This window comes from Lissotriton vulgaris, chromosome 5 (genome assembly GCF_964263255.1).
Source record: "Lissotriton vulgaris chromosome 5, aLisVul1.2, whole genome shotgun sequence".
Lineage (NCBI taxonomy): Eukaryota > Metazoa > Chordata > Amphibia > Caudata > Salamandridae > Lissotriton > Lissotriton vulgaris.
In genome coordinates, this window is record NC_141693.1 from 1,896,029,793 (window position 1) to 1,896,048,208 (window position 18,416).

The following is an 18,416-nucleotide window of genomic DNA, read 5'->3' on the forward strand; positions in this document are numbered from 1 at the left end:
TATATTTTTGTTGTCGATATTTATTTAGTGATTCATGCTGATTATAACAAAATGTCCTTCATCCCAAAAAGATTTATTTTCCAATATTTCTACTCTTGATGAATGAACCACAATTGCCTTTATTTTAGTACGAAGGAGAAAGAGGTTGAGTGGATAGGGAAGCTTTACAAGACTTTCTTAGTCAACGTTGTTGTACCCCAACCTCGGCCAGTATCCAGCTCTACTTCAGTTTCAAATCATGGGATTGCCATTTACAGAGACCTATCCTCCACTATGTGCAGTGACTAAACTATTCTCTCGTTTCGCATTTCCAGACAGTTACGATTGCTCTTGACCAACAACCTCTATTTCACTGTCCTTGGTCTTACCCAAAAACACATCCATATATTGCACATTATGCAGTTTCTTTGTCGAGATGTCTGATGTCTCCAGACCTGGGGCCACATGTCTTCCACTGTCTTTTTGTGGAGTGGAGGCTTAGGTTTAGGATTCAATGTATGTCCTACAATGATGCATAGTCTCTCAGCTTCAAGAACCTCTTCACTAAGTCAGGCACCCTACTGCACCTTAAATTGAATCTCTGATCTTCTTTTTGTCACATTGAAGTTAATGACAAATAGCAAGTGCTGTGACAGAATTACACTTTACCCATACACATTTCTGTCAAAGCTTAAAAGATATTTATTCCATTCCCTTCTTAGACAACATAACACTGACACTCTTCCACCAAAGCATAAACTCCATGCGCGCGGCAAGTTTTCCCGCTGTGCGCTGACTTTTTAAAAAACCCGCGGTTCATGACGAGCTCAGCTCGTCATGAGCGTACGAGAGACGTAACTCATGACGAGCTGAGCTCATCATGAGCGTCGAAGGGGTTAAATTGTAGTGTGGGAAAGGTCAATGCGAGGGAAGGAACAACATGCTCTGCCTTATAATTTACCACTGTAAGTCCTTTTCTCTGGTGTAACCTACTTAGCAGCCCTAAGTCACATGTTGAGTGATAAGAAAACCTGTGTCATAATGGGTCTGCCTCATAGTTGATTGATAAATTAATTGCATATTTCCGAGGGGGTTGGATTGTGAATATATGATTTCTTTTCACGGTGTAGGCCAAGTTCAAGAGCCGGAGAGAGCACATCACAAATGAGTTTGAGAAGCTGCAGAAGTTTTTGGAAAAAGAGAAATCTCGTCACCTCAGCAACCTGGAGGAGGAGGAGAAGAAGAGTTTGCAGGGCATCAAGGAAACAGTGACCAAATTGGAAGAGCAGCAATCCCTCCTCAGGAGCCTGATTACAGAGATGGACTTGAAGTGTCAGCAGCAGGATGTGGAGTTATTGAAGGTAAGAAAGGTTATAAATCTAGAGAGCAAGATGATCAGCATATCTTATGTTCCTTATTGTCAGAAAATATCAACTTTGTAAATCGGATCCATTGGGAGCAATGTATGATTGCACACTTCTCTGAACCCACTGCAAAATATACAAGTAATATGTTGGTTAGAAGTAAAGCCAGGGAAAGGGGACTTGGATGAGAGCAATAACAGAGACTCTTGAAATCGTTACACTCCTGGTCTCACAGCTCGGCACTGTGTTCAGCTGGGTGAGCGTTTCTTATCTGAAGACAAAAGGAAGACTTTAGTCATTTTATCGGTATTGCTACATTACCTTATCACTATTATGGCACATGATATACCTCAGCTCTCTAAGGATTGATGCAACTAAGTGTTTTACTACAGACAACTACTTTCTGTGCTCTATGAACACTCTCTGAGGTTCAAATTAAATTCAAGTCAACTGGATCTTAAATTGGAGCATAATAAATGTTCATAATGTTCAGTCACTCAACAATAGGCAATTAGATTTTAACCTTATATCAATACCTTAATATCATGCGAGTATCAAAAGGAAGGTTATCAAAGTCTGAGGAGATGAGGATCATATTTGCTCCTCACATAGAAGTAGCAAATGCACAATATGTGAGTTTATAATACTCAAAGGAGATTCCTGAAATAGAATTTATAAATATGAATTCAAATCATTAAACAAAAATCTGTGAGTCTAAAGAAAATCTCCCTGTGCCTAAAACAAATTACTGTGTCCTTGTGTAATGTAACTGGTGCTCATGTAAAGCTCTCAGTGGCTTTCGGTCGAGTTTGCGCTATATAAAACTGCAACAACAAACAAAATCTACATTATTTCTCTAAACTCTGTTTAGTGTTTAATTGACTTCCGAGTGTAACAATAGTCTCTGAAGTTTCTGTACTTTGACAACAAGAGCCCACTGCAGCAGTTCTGACACTGACACTGAGGACTAAGATGAATTTATAAACTGTGACTTCAAAAGGGCAACCAATGCTTGCAAATATCTTGAGAGCACTGCGGTTTCCCTGTGGCTTCATGCGACGTGTACGTTTCCTTTATTGAACTAAAGTGTTTATTGTAAGTGCATGTAGCAAAGATGTGAATCATCTCTTCAGGGGGTGCTAACTCCACGCACCCTACCAGCCTTTCCTAATTTTGAATCCGTGCACCATCAGGTAGTTTGAAGGTTCACACTTCTGTGCAAATTGAGCGCGAAGAGGTAAATATAGGCAGCAGGTCATGACACTTAGCAACTTTATCACAATGACAAACACAATTTCATTGGCAGGATCTGGAGTTACGTGACTAAATAAAAAAAAACTTTCCTATTTTTGTCTGTCTGTGGCACTTGTCAATGGGCATATCGATGTGAAATCCATACTAATATAATAAAGAGAGAGTCCAAACCTTTGAGGCGGGTAATCTCAGGAACCACAGCACCAATCACAACACCCAATACAGCGTTGGAAAGGGCAGTTGCAGCAGAAGGACATAGGCTATGCAGACGCCCACCATATACATTTAAAAGGTAAAAGAACCGTGCCAGCAAAGTAGTCCCTTGTGGGCGTGTCTGTGTTGTGCTGTGGGCGTGTGCTGGGGGGCGTGACAAACGCTGGGGGCGTGTGGTACTTTTCGCCCTTCATGCCATGTCTCATACCGCTGAACCCTAACATAGCCCTGTACCCCAAAACCCAAAACTAGCCCTGAACTCTTAAAATACCCCTGTACCCCAAAACCCAAACCTAGCCCTGAACCCTAAAAATACCCCTGTATCCTAAAACCCAAACCTAGCCCTGAACCCTTAAAATACCCCTGTACCCCCAAACCTAAACATACCCCTGAACCCTAAAAATATCCTTTACCCCAAAACCCATACCTATCCCTAAACCCTAAAACTACCCCTGTACCCCATAACCCAAAACTATATCTGAACCCTTAAAATACCCAAACACCCCAAAACATATAACAACACATAGTAGCCCAGCACACTTCAAGCACAATTTATTACAGTTGGCGGTTCCAAAAGTGATGCTGTCAAAAGTTTTTAAAGATTGAACAATAAAGAACAATTGATACTGAAAACATCGGCTTGTTCGTGAAACTAAATTGACTGTAATAAATTGTGCTTGAAGTGTGCTGGGCTACTATGTGTTGTTAAATTGTTGAAGGTTAGGTTCGTTGAATCAGCCTTTAAATTGAGGGAGTATAGGGAATTGTGCTCCCAGCCCTTTGTTTGCACCTTTCTGTTCGCCATAACTGATAGGGACTCTTTAGACTAGTGCTGGCACCTTATGCTTTGATTCCCTTCCTTCTGTCTGTGTACCCCAAAACCTATACTTCAGTACCCCAAAACATATACACCTATACCCATACTTACCTTATCCAAACATGAAAAAAACATGCTTTTACCATTCATGCATTTACAACGAATTTCGTTGTAAATGTATGCGTGGTAAAAGCATATAAAATGTAATGCCATGCATTATAATGGCATTGTGGAGTCATGGTACTTTCGTAATGAAAGTATGCGGGGTGATGGTATGCGGAAAGAAAGTTGCGAAATAATGGGTGTTTACCCTCCCCTGGTAAGTACATTGGTGGCACGGGGGCCCACATCTCCAGCAACATACTCATATTTTTCACCACCCATTTGAAAAATGCACAGGTCTCTGTCATTGATGGACAGCACAGACATACACTTTTAGACACACCTCCCGCCACAAGTTCTAGAATTGCGAACTTTAGAGCTGGGGAGCTACGTTCGAATCTCGGCATCAGCTCAACATCCTGGGATTCCAGGCAAATCGCGTTGTCTCCCCGTGCCTACCACAAATGAATGTGTTCTTCTGTAATGTAAATTGTGCTCATGCCATGTTGTCGAGTTCGCGCTATATAATATTGCAAGGAAAAATAAAGTAGGGAAACTCGAGTTCACACACTACTGAACGCACACTCTTAAGTGCATCAGCAGTGCACTGTGAATCGGAGCGTTTCACAGGCCTGTCACAGATAAGAAATGCTATCTAAACGAAATCCTACAAAACAATATACTACTGGCCGGCAGCAATTCATACCCGTACAACGTCGGGACGGGCTGCTAGTAGTTCATAAACCAATGACTCATTTGATACTGATCCATACAAATTAATTAATTATAGCTGGTAAGTACAAATCAGTTCTTGAAACTGGGAACACCAATTACTTTCAACGTTCCTCAGCATCTAACAACCCTTCTATCATGGTCTATATGCCTATTATTGCACATGCTGACGCATTTCAAACCCCACGGGACCTCCACGGGCTCTAATCAGGGCTTCTCAATTATGCACACATTGGTATTATCTACAAAATAACACAAACGTCACTTTTCCTCCTATCTCAAACTTACTTCATCGCTGTAACTCATGCGTTTTCCCCGTCACAAGTCTACATACCTGCCGCAGTTTGGGAAACAATTTGTGGCCGCCACTCGGAATGACAGTCTGTCTAACATGTGTTCCTTTGGTTCACAGAACGGACGCAGACAATACGGTGTCAACATTGCAGTAGCGAGTGGCGGCCACAAATAGTTTCCCAAACTGAGGCAGGTATGTAGACTTGTGACGGGGAAAATGCATGAGTTACAGCGATAAAATCATGCCCTGGAAAGAGCAGTTGTTTAAATGCTTCCCTTCCATATTTTAGATTGAGTCATAAGCTTGGCAGTGGGTTTCATGATATCGAGTGCCTTTGAGACTCACAGCACCCATAAAAGTCGAGGTATGTACAACAAGCTTGTAGCCATGATACAACTGTAAATTAAGTATGATTAGAACAGAGAGTCTAATTAGACTTTTGTTAGAACAGGGCCAGTTCAGCTTGTTCCCCTATGTCCAAACAGTGGCAAATCTGATGAAAAAATGGTCGATCAGCAGGTAGGGCACATTTGGGCAATTAGTTGACTGAAGAGAAGTGGGTAACTTTGAGATAGGAGGAGGAGTGATACATTTGTCTTATTTTGTAGATCATACCAATGTGCACATAATTGAGAAGCCCTGATGAGAGCCTCTGGAGGTCCCGTGGGGTTTGAAACGCGTCGGCATGTGCAATAATAGGCATTTAGATCATGATAGAAGGGTTGTTAGATACTGAGGAACGTTGAATGTAACTGGTGTTCCCAGTTTCAAGAACTAATTTGTACTTGCCAGCAATAATGAATTAATTTGTATGGATCAGTATCCAATGAGTCATTGGTTTATGAACTATGTTGATGTTATTGTCATTTGTTTTTGTCAAATGTATGTATTATGTAATGTGGTAAATGTTGTAAAAATATATGAATAGGTGTAAATAGTGAAATTGATGTGATATGTGTTGGACCAGGAGGATTAGAAGTCTTTTTTGAACCTATGTTCTTCTTGATGTATATAATTTTCAAAAGCTGCTAAAAAGAAACCAGGTTTAATAAATTACCTAATCATATGAAGTTATTCAATGTGATTATTGCTAAAAGGAAATTGCATGAGTCAATCAGAATACAGGGTTCCCCTTTGTTGAACTTCACTTTCTAAAAGTGCCATTTTTCAGATTTGTGACTTAACCCGTTCTATGCTCATGACGGAGCCGCTCCGTCATGAGCCTCGGTTGAGCTGTGCTCATGACGGAGCGGTTCCATCATGGCCCGCTCGGCGCGAATTTCGCGCCTGCGCTGAGCGTTCCATTGAGCGGGCGCGTTCGTGACGGAACCAATCCGTCACGAGCACAGCTGAACCGCGGCTCGTGACGGAGCGGCTCCGTCACGAGCATACGAGCGCCGCTCGACCCCCTCGGCCCCCTTAGCGCTGCGGCGGAATTCCCGCCGCAGCGAAGGGGTTAAAATCCTACTTTGCCATTAAAGAAGGATTTCATTTACAGTTATTAGAGACCAAACATGGCAATTCTGTCTGTTCCCAATCACAAAGTAACCCAGTGCTATCCTATGGCAGAGGTAGGCGTCACAATAGTGAAAATGAAATTAGGAATCTTTCACTACCAGGACATGTAAAACTTAAAAACGCATGTCCTATTTTTTAAATACAATGCACCCTACTGTGTGGACTTTTTAGAGACTACCTTAGGGATGATCTATATGTTTTAAGAAAGGAAGGATTAAGACTGGCAGAAGGTTTATTTTACCAGGTTGAATTGGCAGTTTAAAACTTCACTACGGGCTGCAAAGGCAGGCATGCTGCTTTAGTTGGTGGCAGATTGAGTGCTTCTGCTCACTTGTAGCAATTAAATTACACGCCCTGGGTTCATAATGTACCATATACTAGGGATTTATAAGTAAATTAAATGTCAATCAGGTGTAGGCCAGTTGCTCCATGTTTTAAGGACAGGGGACAATCACTTTATGCCTGGTTAGCAATGGTAAAATGCAAAGTCCTAATGCCAACAAATACGAAATTCAAAAAATGGAGAGAGAAGAAAAAACATTTGGGGGTGACGCTGCAGAACGCGCCAAATCCTGCAGTCCTCATGGCCAAATGTTTGTTTGGACCCCTAGATCCTTCCTGCACAACATTTAACAGGCATTTTTGCATAATGTTTTGCCATTCAGCTCACGCCCTTGAGTTTTGAGGTTCACTGGATGTGTGATATAGCATAGGCATGCTGTTATTCTCATAGAAACAAACATTTGAAACTGTGTGGCTTCCATTTTTTTATACACCAATGTGATCGATAAAATGCATGGCAATGGAACTTTATTGATTAGAGGGTGGGTATGTGTAACATGCAACATTGGAGCTTGGCAAAGTGATATCATGACTAACAGGTTATACAATGTATTAGATCTGACGTAAATGGAACCTTGAAGGGTGGCCTGAGATTCTTCAAGGAGTGAGAGTGCAGCTAAAAGAGTTTACCCCACAGAGAGCCATGCAGGTATTCTGACAGAAGAGAGGAGATATTTGTCTGGCCTTGAGCAGAGGAGGCAGTACATGCAGCTGGGCTTGGTGGAGACTGAAAGCTGTGAGATCAAAGGCCATCTACACAACATCATTCAGGCAGGGCACAGAAAAGTTATTTCTCATCACATTTAATAGCGGATGTGGGGCAACCACAATCTTGCACATTACTAAGAGCAGCCAGCGGCCTAGAACAGAGAGACTAGCCATTCACCGCTGTCCAGCCACTTGCATCCAGTTACCTTTAAATGTAACCCTTTCCTGGTACAGATTTACCAGTAAAGGAATTCATTAATTGCACATCATTGTGTGTGTACACATTTTTTTTCCATTAGCTCAACCCTAGTCAGAAGGTTTAGCCATCTGGGCCTACCATCTTTAAAAGTTAAGCTCATCCTGGGATCGATTGGTGATAAAGGGGTTTAATTGCACATTAAGGCAGGTGCACATATTTTTCCATTAATGGAGGAAGTGTATATATTTTTTCTCCTTCTCCCTCACAATCCACAGATTGCATTCTTCCCCTAACAGGTGTGTGTTTATCTCTGCATGAACACTTTGGGGCCCATTAGGATGGCGGGCGGATTGCCCCCGCCGGGCCGGTGGTAGTGGGGGCAATCCACCTGCCATCCTCAACAAAATGACCCCCTGCCACATTAGGATGGCTGGGGGGTCCGCGGCGGACGGAAAGTCAAAAAGTGCTTTCCTATGGTGGAGGTGTCTGCGAGACACCGCCAATCATATTAGGATGAGGGCGGGAGGGTCTTTCTGTTTGGGGGCCCGGGATGATGGGGGCGGGGGTGGGGGAGGGACATGGGGGGTACCTATGGTACCCCCCTACATGTGCATGCACAAGATGGCAGGCACTGCGCGGTGCCTGCCACTTTGTGCATGCACATGCACAACTAGCATTTTTAGAATTGTGGTGGGCGGTGCTGAGAGCACCGCCCGCCACAATATTAAACATGCAGGATTCACCCGCCACTGTGGCGGGCGCATCCTAATACCCTCCATGGGACCCCTGCCCTTATGGCGGGCGATCCCGTTATCCGATAGGATGGCGGGCGGACAAAGTCCGCCCGTCATCCGAATGGCCCCCTTAATGTTATGTATTCACCCTTTGCTATGTTCCTTTGTAACAACATTTAAATCTGTTTTCTGTTTTGTGAGCTGGTGATTATTGCTCAGTGAGTTCCTTCCCTTGTGTTCTTTTACACAAGATTACTGAGGTGCCATTGACTTTATGCACAAAGAGAGTGTTGCAAATGATCTGTATTACATTATGTAACTGTTTGTTTGCTCTTTTAGTCCCACCACAAATGGGTTGTTCACAGGACCACAGTACATGACGTTTAATTGTATAGCCTAGTGGTTCACCCTACTGACCAATGGGCCACAAACATTGGCTAGGGTGGAGGCAAGCTAAACTAAGATTTCCACAGAGGTACCAACCACTTCTGCTTCAGGATTGACAGTGGCCCACTTGGAGTGGCACTGAAGGCTTTAGGCACCTCATGCACTTAGGCCCTGAAGCCACCCTGCTCCTGTGACCAGAGAAAGTGGTACTTTGCTCCGTACTAAGTGCAAAGCACACCAATTTTACTTTATTCTGCCCCTTCATAATAATAATCTCTTTTTCTGAACTAATCTTAACTTCAAGCAGGATTATTCATCGTTGTTTGCTATTAGTGCACTTTAGTGTGTAGTAGTAGTACATAATACGTCATAAAAACATACATTTAAAACCGGTTTAACTCAATCCAGACTTAAAACACTGCCTAATTGAGGGCATAAACATTCAATTCCCACTGTAACATCATAAAACCGCATCTCAGACTGCAATGCGATTGCATCCAACCTCCAGTGTGTCTGATATTGGAAAAATAATTATCTTGAAACCTTAATATGAGCAGTCATAAAAAATACAATCCAACAAAATGTGTTATAATGAGCATTTTTCGTGAGAGCAAACACCAATACCATTTATATCGCGTGCCACATTACACCAATCTGAACTAGAAAAGATGGGGTTACAACCTACTCTCATTTTCAAAATATGTTTACGAAGCGTGGGATCTGACAGCTGAAAAAGATAGGAAAACATCTTCCCAACATAAACTATATTTTTCCAGCAAGTGTTCCACATCCAATGTGTGACCCACTTTCTGGGCTGATTTACTTGTTTAGTAGGGAAGGGGAGGACCATGTTTCTCTTGTGCCCCATGTGGGGTGCACAGCTTTCAGAAAGTAATCTAGCAAAAAAAGGGTTGGAGCAAGATGCCTGCACCTGTTGTAGTCAGTGACTTTTGAGTAGTGTGATGGTGCTTGGGAAACCTAGGAACACAACCCTATAAGTTCCTTTCAAGGACAGAGTCCTAAACAAACAACATAAGCTGTGGAATCAGCACCCATCAACAAAGTACTTCTTTGTAATTGCAAATAATGTCCTTTAAAGCAATGGTAAGTGTAGTATGAGCTGGCGAATTCTTAATATGCACGAAAACTTGTAAGAGATCTGTCATATCCGATGAATATTCAGAAATGACTTGGAAACGGCATGGTGACCTGCTAAAGCGAACGGCATGGATTCAAAAGTAGCGACTTTTGAATCCATGCCGTTCGCTTTAGCAGGCCACCATGCCGTTTCCAAGTCATACTACATACCATAAAGGCAGGTGTTTGAGCCCTGAAGAAGTCTCAGCTGATGAGACGAAACGCGTTGGCTAGAAAAAAAGAAAATCCATTGTGAATTGGATCATTTTTTCTACTGTGAAAACAAAATAAAGGATTGAAAATATACGATTGCCAAGCTCGGACCTGTTCATTTGATACGGATGCTTACCATTGCTTTAAAGGACATTATTTGCAATTACAAAGAAGTACTTTGTTGATGGGTGCTGATTCCACAGCTTAGCTTTCAGAAAGTGTTTCATAACCAAGCCTTCATATGATGGAAGATAGATCCCTGTTGTTGCTATCCAACCGAACTGAAGTGCATAAACCCTACCCCACCAAAGCTATTTACCTTAGTTAACAGCGTTGGAATATTATCTGGCCCTGTGGCCCGGGTTAGCTTGAGGGAATAGATTATGACCTTGATTTCTTTGGCCAAAAACAAATCATATAATCCTTACTAATGGTGGAGACCAGCTCTAAATTGGCCTGCGTTGACCGGGAACCATAGAAATACTCCAAGTATGCTCAGAAATCATATATGTAAGCATCCCCTGATTGACGTAAATAGGCTTATTCACTGTTTGCTAGAATGCTCATTGGTCCCATGCATGAATTACCTCCAACATTACACTCCAATTCTTATAAAAAAGGCTGTTTTTTTTCGTTGACTCTTTGCTTATACTGACTATATTAATGCTTCAAATCTTTATTAGATGTTTTATTAGATCCTAGCTCATGCTGTCTAGTTACCTCCCTGAAATGTGACTCATGGTCTGAAAAGTGATCCAACCACACTTTAACTCTGTCATTGCCCTTCTGCCACATCACATGATGATTAAGATTTACATGTGTACAGGCTAACACATTTTCTAAAACCATATTATACCAGACAATTCTGTCTTTATTTGTCCCAGCCGTGACATTGAGGCAGTCTGAAACTTGGTACACAGCCAGCGCTGTAAGAATGGTGGATCTAAACATGTTTTAAGTCTCCGTGGGAAGCTTGCACATAGGATGGCAGAGATTGCCCAATAGTTCCTTCTCTGACAGTCCATTACTTTGAACTCCACATAGAATCCATACTGACAGGCAGGAACAAAGATTTAGTCAGTAGGACAACCATGGCAGCCAAGGTGGAAAGTTTGGGCTGCCGGGTTATCCTTCTCAAAACAACCATTCAGACCTAGAAGCCCATTATTTACCAACCAATGGTTCATCGCTCTTTCCCCCTTCTTGAGTGGACCTCCAGGAGGAACCAGTAGATACATTATAATACTTTAAAACCTCCTGCAGCACTTCATCTGAATAACTTGGGTACAATTGTGCATTAAAGTTTCCAACCAAATTTATTGTTACCTTCTGGAATGTTCCCAACACCTTACGAAAGGAAATGTCAAGATCGTCCACCCAGTTGTACGTTCTGTGCTGTTCCTCTTTAGTATGGTTTTGAGTCCTATCAGATTGAATGTATTCATAGGTTAATTAGGTAAATCGGTGCTTTAGCCTTCATCTGCAGGGGTCGGTAATAAAATGTGTGTGTTCATTATTAATATATTTATTTATATTTCATATAGTTATTCGTTAATACTAAACAATATTTGTAAATCTCATTTTTACTGTGAATGTAAACCCTATTTAACCATATTAATCTGTTTGTGTTTTTCTCTCCCCAGGATTTGAAGAGTGTGTTGAACAGGTATGATTATCTTCTTTTACAGAGTGCCATATAAAAATGTAATGATCAGCCATTAAATGTATTATATTGCATTTATGTGCTTTTGCCCCTTGGGTAAGCCAATTTTGATAGCTCACCATCTTCCATTTAGATGCTAACAGTAAAGCTTTTGCAACCCTTATAGCATGAGAGTTATTGGTTTTGGCTGAGATAACTAAAAATGCACAAACTTGATAGACCTTTCATCTTTGAGAGATTACTACTCAACGGGGGGAGGTGTTATCACATTTTCTTTGTAAATTGTTATATTACATCTAATTTTGGCCATTTATATTAATTTGTATCGGGTTTATTTCTTTTTTATCAATTTTCTATCTTTGTTTATTTTTTTCTTTAATCTGTTTTTTGTTTTTCTTCCATTTCCCTGTCTCATTTTCCTTCATTTAATTCTTTATGTTCACTTTTTCTTATTACTGTGTTCCTATTTAATCTTTATTTTTTTACTTTGCCATACGTCTATTTCATCACTTTCTCTTACTTTTTTATGTCATAAGTTATTTTTGGGGATATTTTACCTTATTTATATCTTTCATTTAAAAAAACATTTATTCAACTTGTTCACACTTTACTCCATTAATCTCTATTTTGTTTTTACAATTTTCCTTTATGTTTCTTTTTTAGCTTAGGTTTTGCTTTTTTGGTGATTTCTTAATTGATATTTATGCTTTATTTACGTTTTCTTTCTGTTTTCTTTTAATTTCTTTTTTTAATAGTATATATTTTTTTAACTTTTCACCACCAATGACTGTAATGATTGTCTCTTTAATTAGAATATTATTTGTCTCATCGGCAAGAATGTTTATAAATAAATTAATTGAATACAAAGACAGTGTGGTGCTGACTGAATTAGGCAGTGGTGCCAATCAGAAATTAGCCAGGCCTCTTGGAAACACCCCAAAGCACAAGAGAAAGATAATCATTGTTACAATGTGAATATGTGATAAATACGGTTCCTGTTTAACTCTATTTGGACCATTAACAACTAGAGTGAATACAGACTACTATTCTGTTTGCATATAGCATACAGGTTAATGAAGTTAAACACATTGAATATGGGAGTCACATATAAATGCATATACATGTCGAATATGAGTTGTAGCATAAGATTATGATGTTCCACCATCTTTCATGACCTAGCAACCTCAGAAACAACTGTATGCTAAAACATACATGCTAGCAGGAAACAATCTTAAATGTGCATAGAAAATAGACTGATGTACAGAAGGGACAAAGAAAAGAAATACAATGCCAAATGCACACTTAAACATTCAGCGTGGTGTAAAACAAGCCTAACCACATGTAAATAAAGACAACACATGCAAAGCAACAAAGATCTAAAACAATCTATAAATATAAAAGCAATAGCAATGTCACACAAATACATAATAAATGATGAAATAGAACCCGAGGCTGACTCAATTGAGCAAAGGGCAATACAATCTACAAACATGGGAAAATAGAGTGGAGAACATATCAAGTACAATATTTAGGAGGCCACCACCTTTTGAGATGGCAGGTGCACCAACTTTAGGATCAAGGTGGGAAAACATTGATGCGCCGTGTTGAGCATTATTTCCGACTGACATGCAAAAGACAAACAGATGACCAAGCATGATCTATGTTACTAAAACCTTTGGGAGATGATGTAGAAGAATTATTAGCAAAGTATCCTGATGTTCAAAAAGTACTATTGTCGGAATAATAAAATGCCTAAAAGAACGATTACATCAACAAAGGAACACTGACTATGAAAGAAATACATGCAAAATGGCATGTCAAGTAGACGATGATATCATGGATGATTTTGTAACACGCTTACGCAAATTAGTGCCTTATTGCTATTTTTCAATAGTTCAGCAATAATGAGGTAATAGAGGGCTGCTGTGTCATTGATTTCAGAGCTAAGCTAATAAAGGAACTAATGAGCTTCACTGAAATATTAAAGTTATTGTGAACAGACTTTAGAGTAGAGCCATATGAACTGGGCATGGAAGCGGGCAAACGAAATTGCTGAGAATAATAAAAAAGCACAAACAATTCAACACTCCTGGCAAGACCATAGACATGAAAATAAAATGTGTTACAAATGTGGGTTAGCTATTCCACATCAAGGACTACACCCATCCCGATGTCAAAAAACCCATCAATTTGGAAAATACTATCACTATGCAGCTGTTTGCAAGACTGAAGGACACTACATTAAAAACAAGGGTAAAATGCTCTATGAAAAAGATGCTAAATGAACCAAATAATACGTCAGACAAATGGAGGGAGTTTAACTTAACTGAAGTAAAGAAAAATCAGCTAAAAGAAAATATGTAGAACAATTATATAAGATGAAAGGCATAAAACGTGCAGAAATTAACTGTCTAGATTGAAGCAAATTTAAAAAGGACAGCTTCCCAGCTTCTGTACAAATAACCATAGGACAGCATTTAGGAACATTTGTGTTAGACAGCGGGGCAAACTACAATATAATGTATGTAACTGAATATGATAAGATGAAAAACAAATCACCCCTCAAGCCATCAAATGTCAATAGATTCCAATGGGGATTATGAGCTCCCATGGAAAATCTAGGTACATTTGAAGATCTGTTTAGGAATATGCCCTGAATTTTAAAACTCCTGCCACTTGTCTACTTAGCAGCGTTACAGTACAATTAATGGGCTTTGTTGGAATAGATGATCACCAAATAATGCAACAATTTATTTATTTATTCAAAGGCCTGCAAGAATTTAAAGGTAGGCTGGTAACTCTTCATATAAATGATGCAATAAAACCTATAGGCACAGAACCGTAGAAGAGTACCAGTAAATTTCTGCAGAAAGTTAAGCTGAAGAGATGCAAAGCTTGCTAGAATAAGACATTAGAGAAACAGTATTGGGACCAACCCCAATTGTAACAGGGCCCAAAAAGGAAACAGATAAGATTTGCACCTGTTGACATTTATATTTCAAATACTGCCATAGAGAGGAAGACATCCTGAGTGCCTCTCAACAAATATGATGAGCTATCTAAATGGTGCTGTTTTCTCCAGGTTTATATAAAGGGCATTAACTTGCATTAGATGACCAGCCACAATATATTATTCTCCTCAACTCACCAATAGCAATGTCTGTATAAAATGCTCAATATTGAAATATCCTCGTCAGCTGAACAATTTAAGGAAATTATCTGAAAAGTCATAAGGCCTGTAAGAAATTGCTTAAATGATAGTGATGACATATTGGTGAGTATGGCTGATGGGGGGAGCAGATTTAAGACTGACCTGGTGGCTGCCTGGAGCGATGTAAAATAAAGCAGCAGGGAATAATCTAAGTCCCCGGCGGCCGGGCGGAGCACCAGCATATTCTGGAATGGCTCAGTTATCAACGTCCAGCGCATGGTGAGCACAGGGAGCACCGGTGGGAGTGCGAGGTCGTGGGAGGCATGCGTACGAGCTGACTTGCAGACAGTGGCATAGAGTGGGACTGAGAGTGCCCCGGTGGAGAAGACAGGCTGCAAGCTACCGGTGACTGGGTAGTGAATGATATTGACTAGCTGTAGATCGGAAAGAAGCGCCGGCTCACATGCATATATAACCACTATCGGGACCAGACACAAGCGTCCCAGGGAAGTCCGCAACCACCACCAGCATGGAACCTGAGTGCAACTGTGGCGTGACACTAGGGGTGCAATCTCCGACATTCCCCAAAACCAGTGAGGTGTCATAGTGAGAAGAGGGTTTGCACGGAGGGTGGCGAGGATACCCCTCTCCGTGCCGCCTGACCCAAGATGGTGCTCGAAATGCCCAGCAAGGGAATCTCTACATGATGCGCCTAGTGAAGTGTCTGATCAAGCATCCGGAATATGCATGGCCCCCCCAGGGACTCTTTAGGAGAAGCGGCAAGTTTCCTAGTTTTCCCGTCGTGTTTTCCTTCCCTTCCCTCCTCCTCCCTCCGCGATTCCTTGATTTAATTGATGTAACTATGTTAACCTGTAACTCGCTGATCTCCATGTAAAGCGTCCTGATACCTCAGTGCACGAGCAACCTTGGCTGATGCCCGGTGGAGTTGCTTATGCAACTAAAGAGGAGTCTGGCCTTGGTTTCACCTCCTCGACCGTCACCTAACCAGCCGTTCAACTGACAATGTTTTCCTCGTTTTCCTTTTGTGCTTCCTTCCCTCCCCTCCTCCTCCCTACATGATGCTTTGATTTAATTGATGTAACTATGTAACCTGTAACTCGCTGATTCTAATGTAAAGCGCTCTGATAGCTCCGGGTCTAGCCAGCGCTATATAAAAATGTTCAGATAAATAAAAATAAATAAAAATTAGTACATGGAAGAATGTGGTAAAGCACTATCAGAGGTATGATTAAAACTCTTGGAAACAGGATTAGCATTAAATGATGACAAATGTGACTTAAATAAAAGAGAATTCGTTTTTTGGGCAAATATATTCTTTAGTAAAGGCCTGAGACCAGATCCTTCTAAAAGTGAGACAATTAACAAAACAAGGGTCGCACAAGAGTTGTCAAAAGGGTGTTCCTTTTTGGAAATGGCAAGTTATTTTGCTCTGTACATACTATACTCCAATTTGTATCACATTACAAGAACTAACTTGAAAAGGATACAGCTTCAAATGGGCAGATGAATACAAAAATGTGTTTAAGAAAATAAATAAAACAGTGTCTTCTGCTGTATATGTGCCCTATTTTGACCCAACATTGTGCTCCGAGTTGACTGTGGGCGTTACCCAGTAATTTCTAGGACAATATTTGTTCAACATACATCTGGAAAGTATATGTCTGGACAAACAGCGTCATACCAAAGTCAAAGCCTGACAGATGTAGAAAAAGCATATTCAGATGAGGAAATGTTAGTTGTGTGGGCTTTTGAGCACCATCACTTGTTCCTCTAATGGAAGACCTTGTACAATTGTAACAGACTAGCAAGCATATTCCAATTTATGGTAATCTAAAAACAAGATGTCACCAAGGATTAGAAATGGGGCATGAGGCTCACAGATTACAACTTTAAAATAGTACATAGACCAGACAAACAACATATTGCGACCAACTACATTTCTCGTCACCCACTGCTAACCAAAGTGAATGTTTGGCAGAGGAAAATATCAAATTCATTATCAAAGAGTCTATACCTGAGAGAATACCAATAAAACAAATTGAGGAAACCACCAGAGATGATGCAACATTGTGAGGATAGCAGTCAATAAGTGGAAGCGTATATATTCCTTGACGAAATACGTGAAAGGGGTAGAGAGTGTTGACATTTTAAAGTTTGAAGAGTTACTAGCAAAGTTAATGGTTGCTACAAATGGGTGATTTTTAATGGTAAACAGAATTTGATGCCACAATTCAAAAATAAATGTTGAGAAAATTGGATTTGCTAGTTGAACAGATTATACGTTTTTGTAATTTATGCCAGGGTATTAGATATGAGAAACACCAGAAAAATGGAAGATACTCCCATACAACAAGTGGTAAACTATGGCTGTTGATTTTATGGTCCCTTAGAATGCAGCCATTATAGGTATTTGACTGTTAATTATTATTCCCTTTTACTCATAGTTAGACATGTTACTTTTACTTCTGCAGCAGCAATACTTCCAGTTCTGGATGAAATATTTGCAGAATGGGAAATATCAACAGTACTCAAATCTGACAATAGGCCACCTTTCAAGGGTAGTGTATATCTTCACTTTATACATTATCTAGGGAGAGACCATATAAAATCACCCAGATGTGTCTTCAATTAAAAGGTTACTGAAAAACAAAGTTATTACAGATATGACTACAATAAGGAACCTGGGGAACTGGGTTCGAGTCTCGGTAATGAAGCTAAAAAAACAACATCCTGTGATTTTGGGAAAATCACTTTATCTCCCCATGTAACGTAACTGGAGCTATGTAAGCTCTCCGATACCCGATTCGGATTTGGGTCAAGTTTGCGCTATATAAAACTCTGCAAAAAAAAAAACTATGATTATGCAGTCACCCATCCCGTCTTGATCGGTCTTGGACCTGACAAAGGAGACCGTCATTGCCTCTCCTCTGATCTGAACGTGTTCTCGGCACAAACCCCCTGCCACATCCTGTTTGTTCCTTGCCACCAGTTCGCTTACTCGCATCGCCCCGTGAAATGCTAGCGTAAAAGCGGCTCGGAACAACACCGCCTCAAACTGAGATGAACATGTGGCAGGGAGTGTAGCCAGCAACTGGGCCAACCCATCCAAACCTATCGGGCGCCTCTCATCCACTCTGCGACCCTCAAGGCGTTGCCACCCACGCAGCGCTTTCTGTACAACGAAAGACGCTGTCGGGTCCTGGATACCATGGGCCCTGGCAACAAAGGAAATAGCAGCACGATGCCTCTGGGCCGTAGCCACCGATTTCCCAAGCCTACGTAAGGACATCAGAAAATTCACTACCCATTCCTCATGGCCCCAAAGCCTCTCTCTATCAGTCCCCAAAAAGGCTAAATAGGACCGAAACGCCCCTTCATATGCCTTCCTCGTCCTTGGTGCTAGACTCTCTCCCACGAGGTGACGAAGTTCGGGGCACCGAGAGACCAGAGAGCTTCGGGGAAGGGTGCCGGCTCTGGGTCCGCTGAGGGAAGGAAACCTGAGAAAGCCTGCATATGAAAACGAGACAGTGCATCAGCCGCCTGATTCATTACCCCTGGGACATGTTTTGCTCTGAACAGCACATTCA

The 18,416-nt window shown here is 41.0% G+C and overlaps 1 protein-coding gene across 1 annotated transcript in view; it reads left to right on the forward strand.

The window, feature by feature from the left end:
- The window catches only part of LOC147717651 (E3 ubiquitin-protein ligase TRIM39-like), a 169,917-nt gene that overhangs the window by 38,996 nt on the left and 112,505 nt on the right, over positions 1 to 18,416 (forward strand). The window contains exons 3-4 of the mRNA XM_086924438.1: positions 1,110 to 1,340; positions 11,638 to 11,660. Of these exons, the coding sequence (XP_086780564.1) occupies positions 1,110 to 1,340; positions 11,638 to 11,660 (254 nt within the window). The remainder of the gene's footprint in view (positions 1 to 1,109; positions 1,341 to 11,637; positions 11,661 to 18,416) is intronic.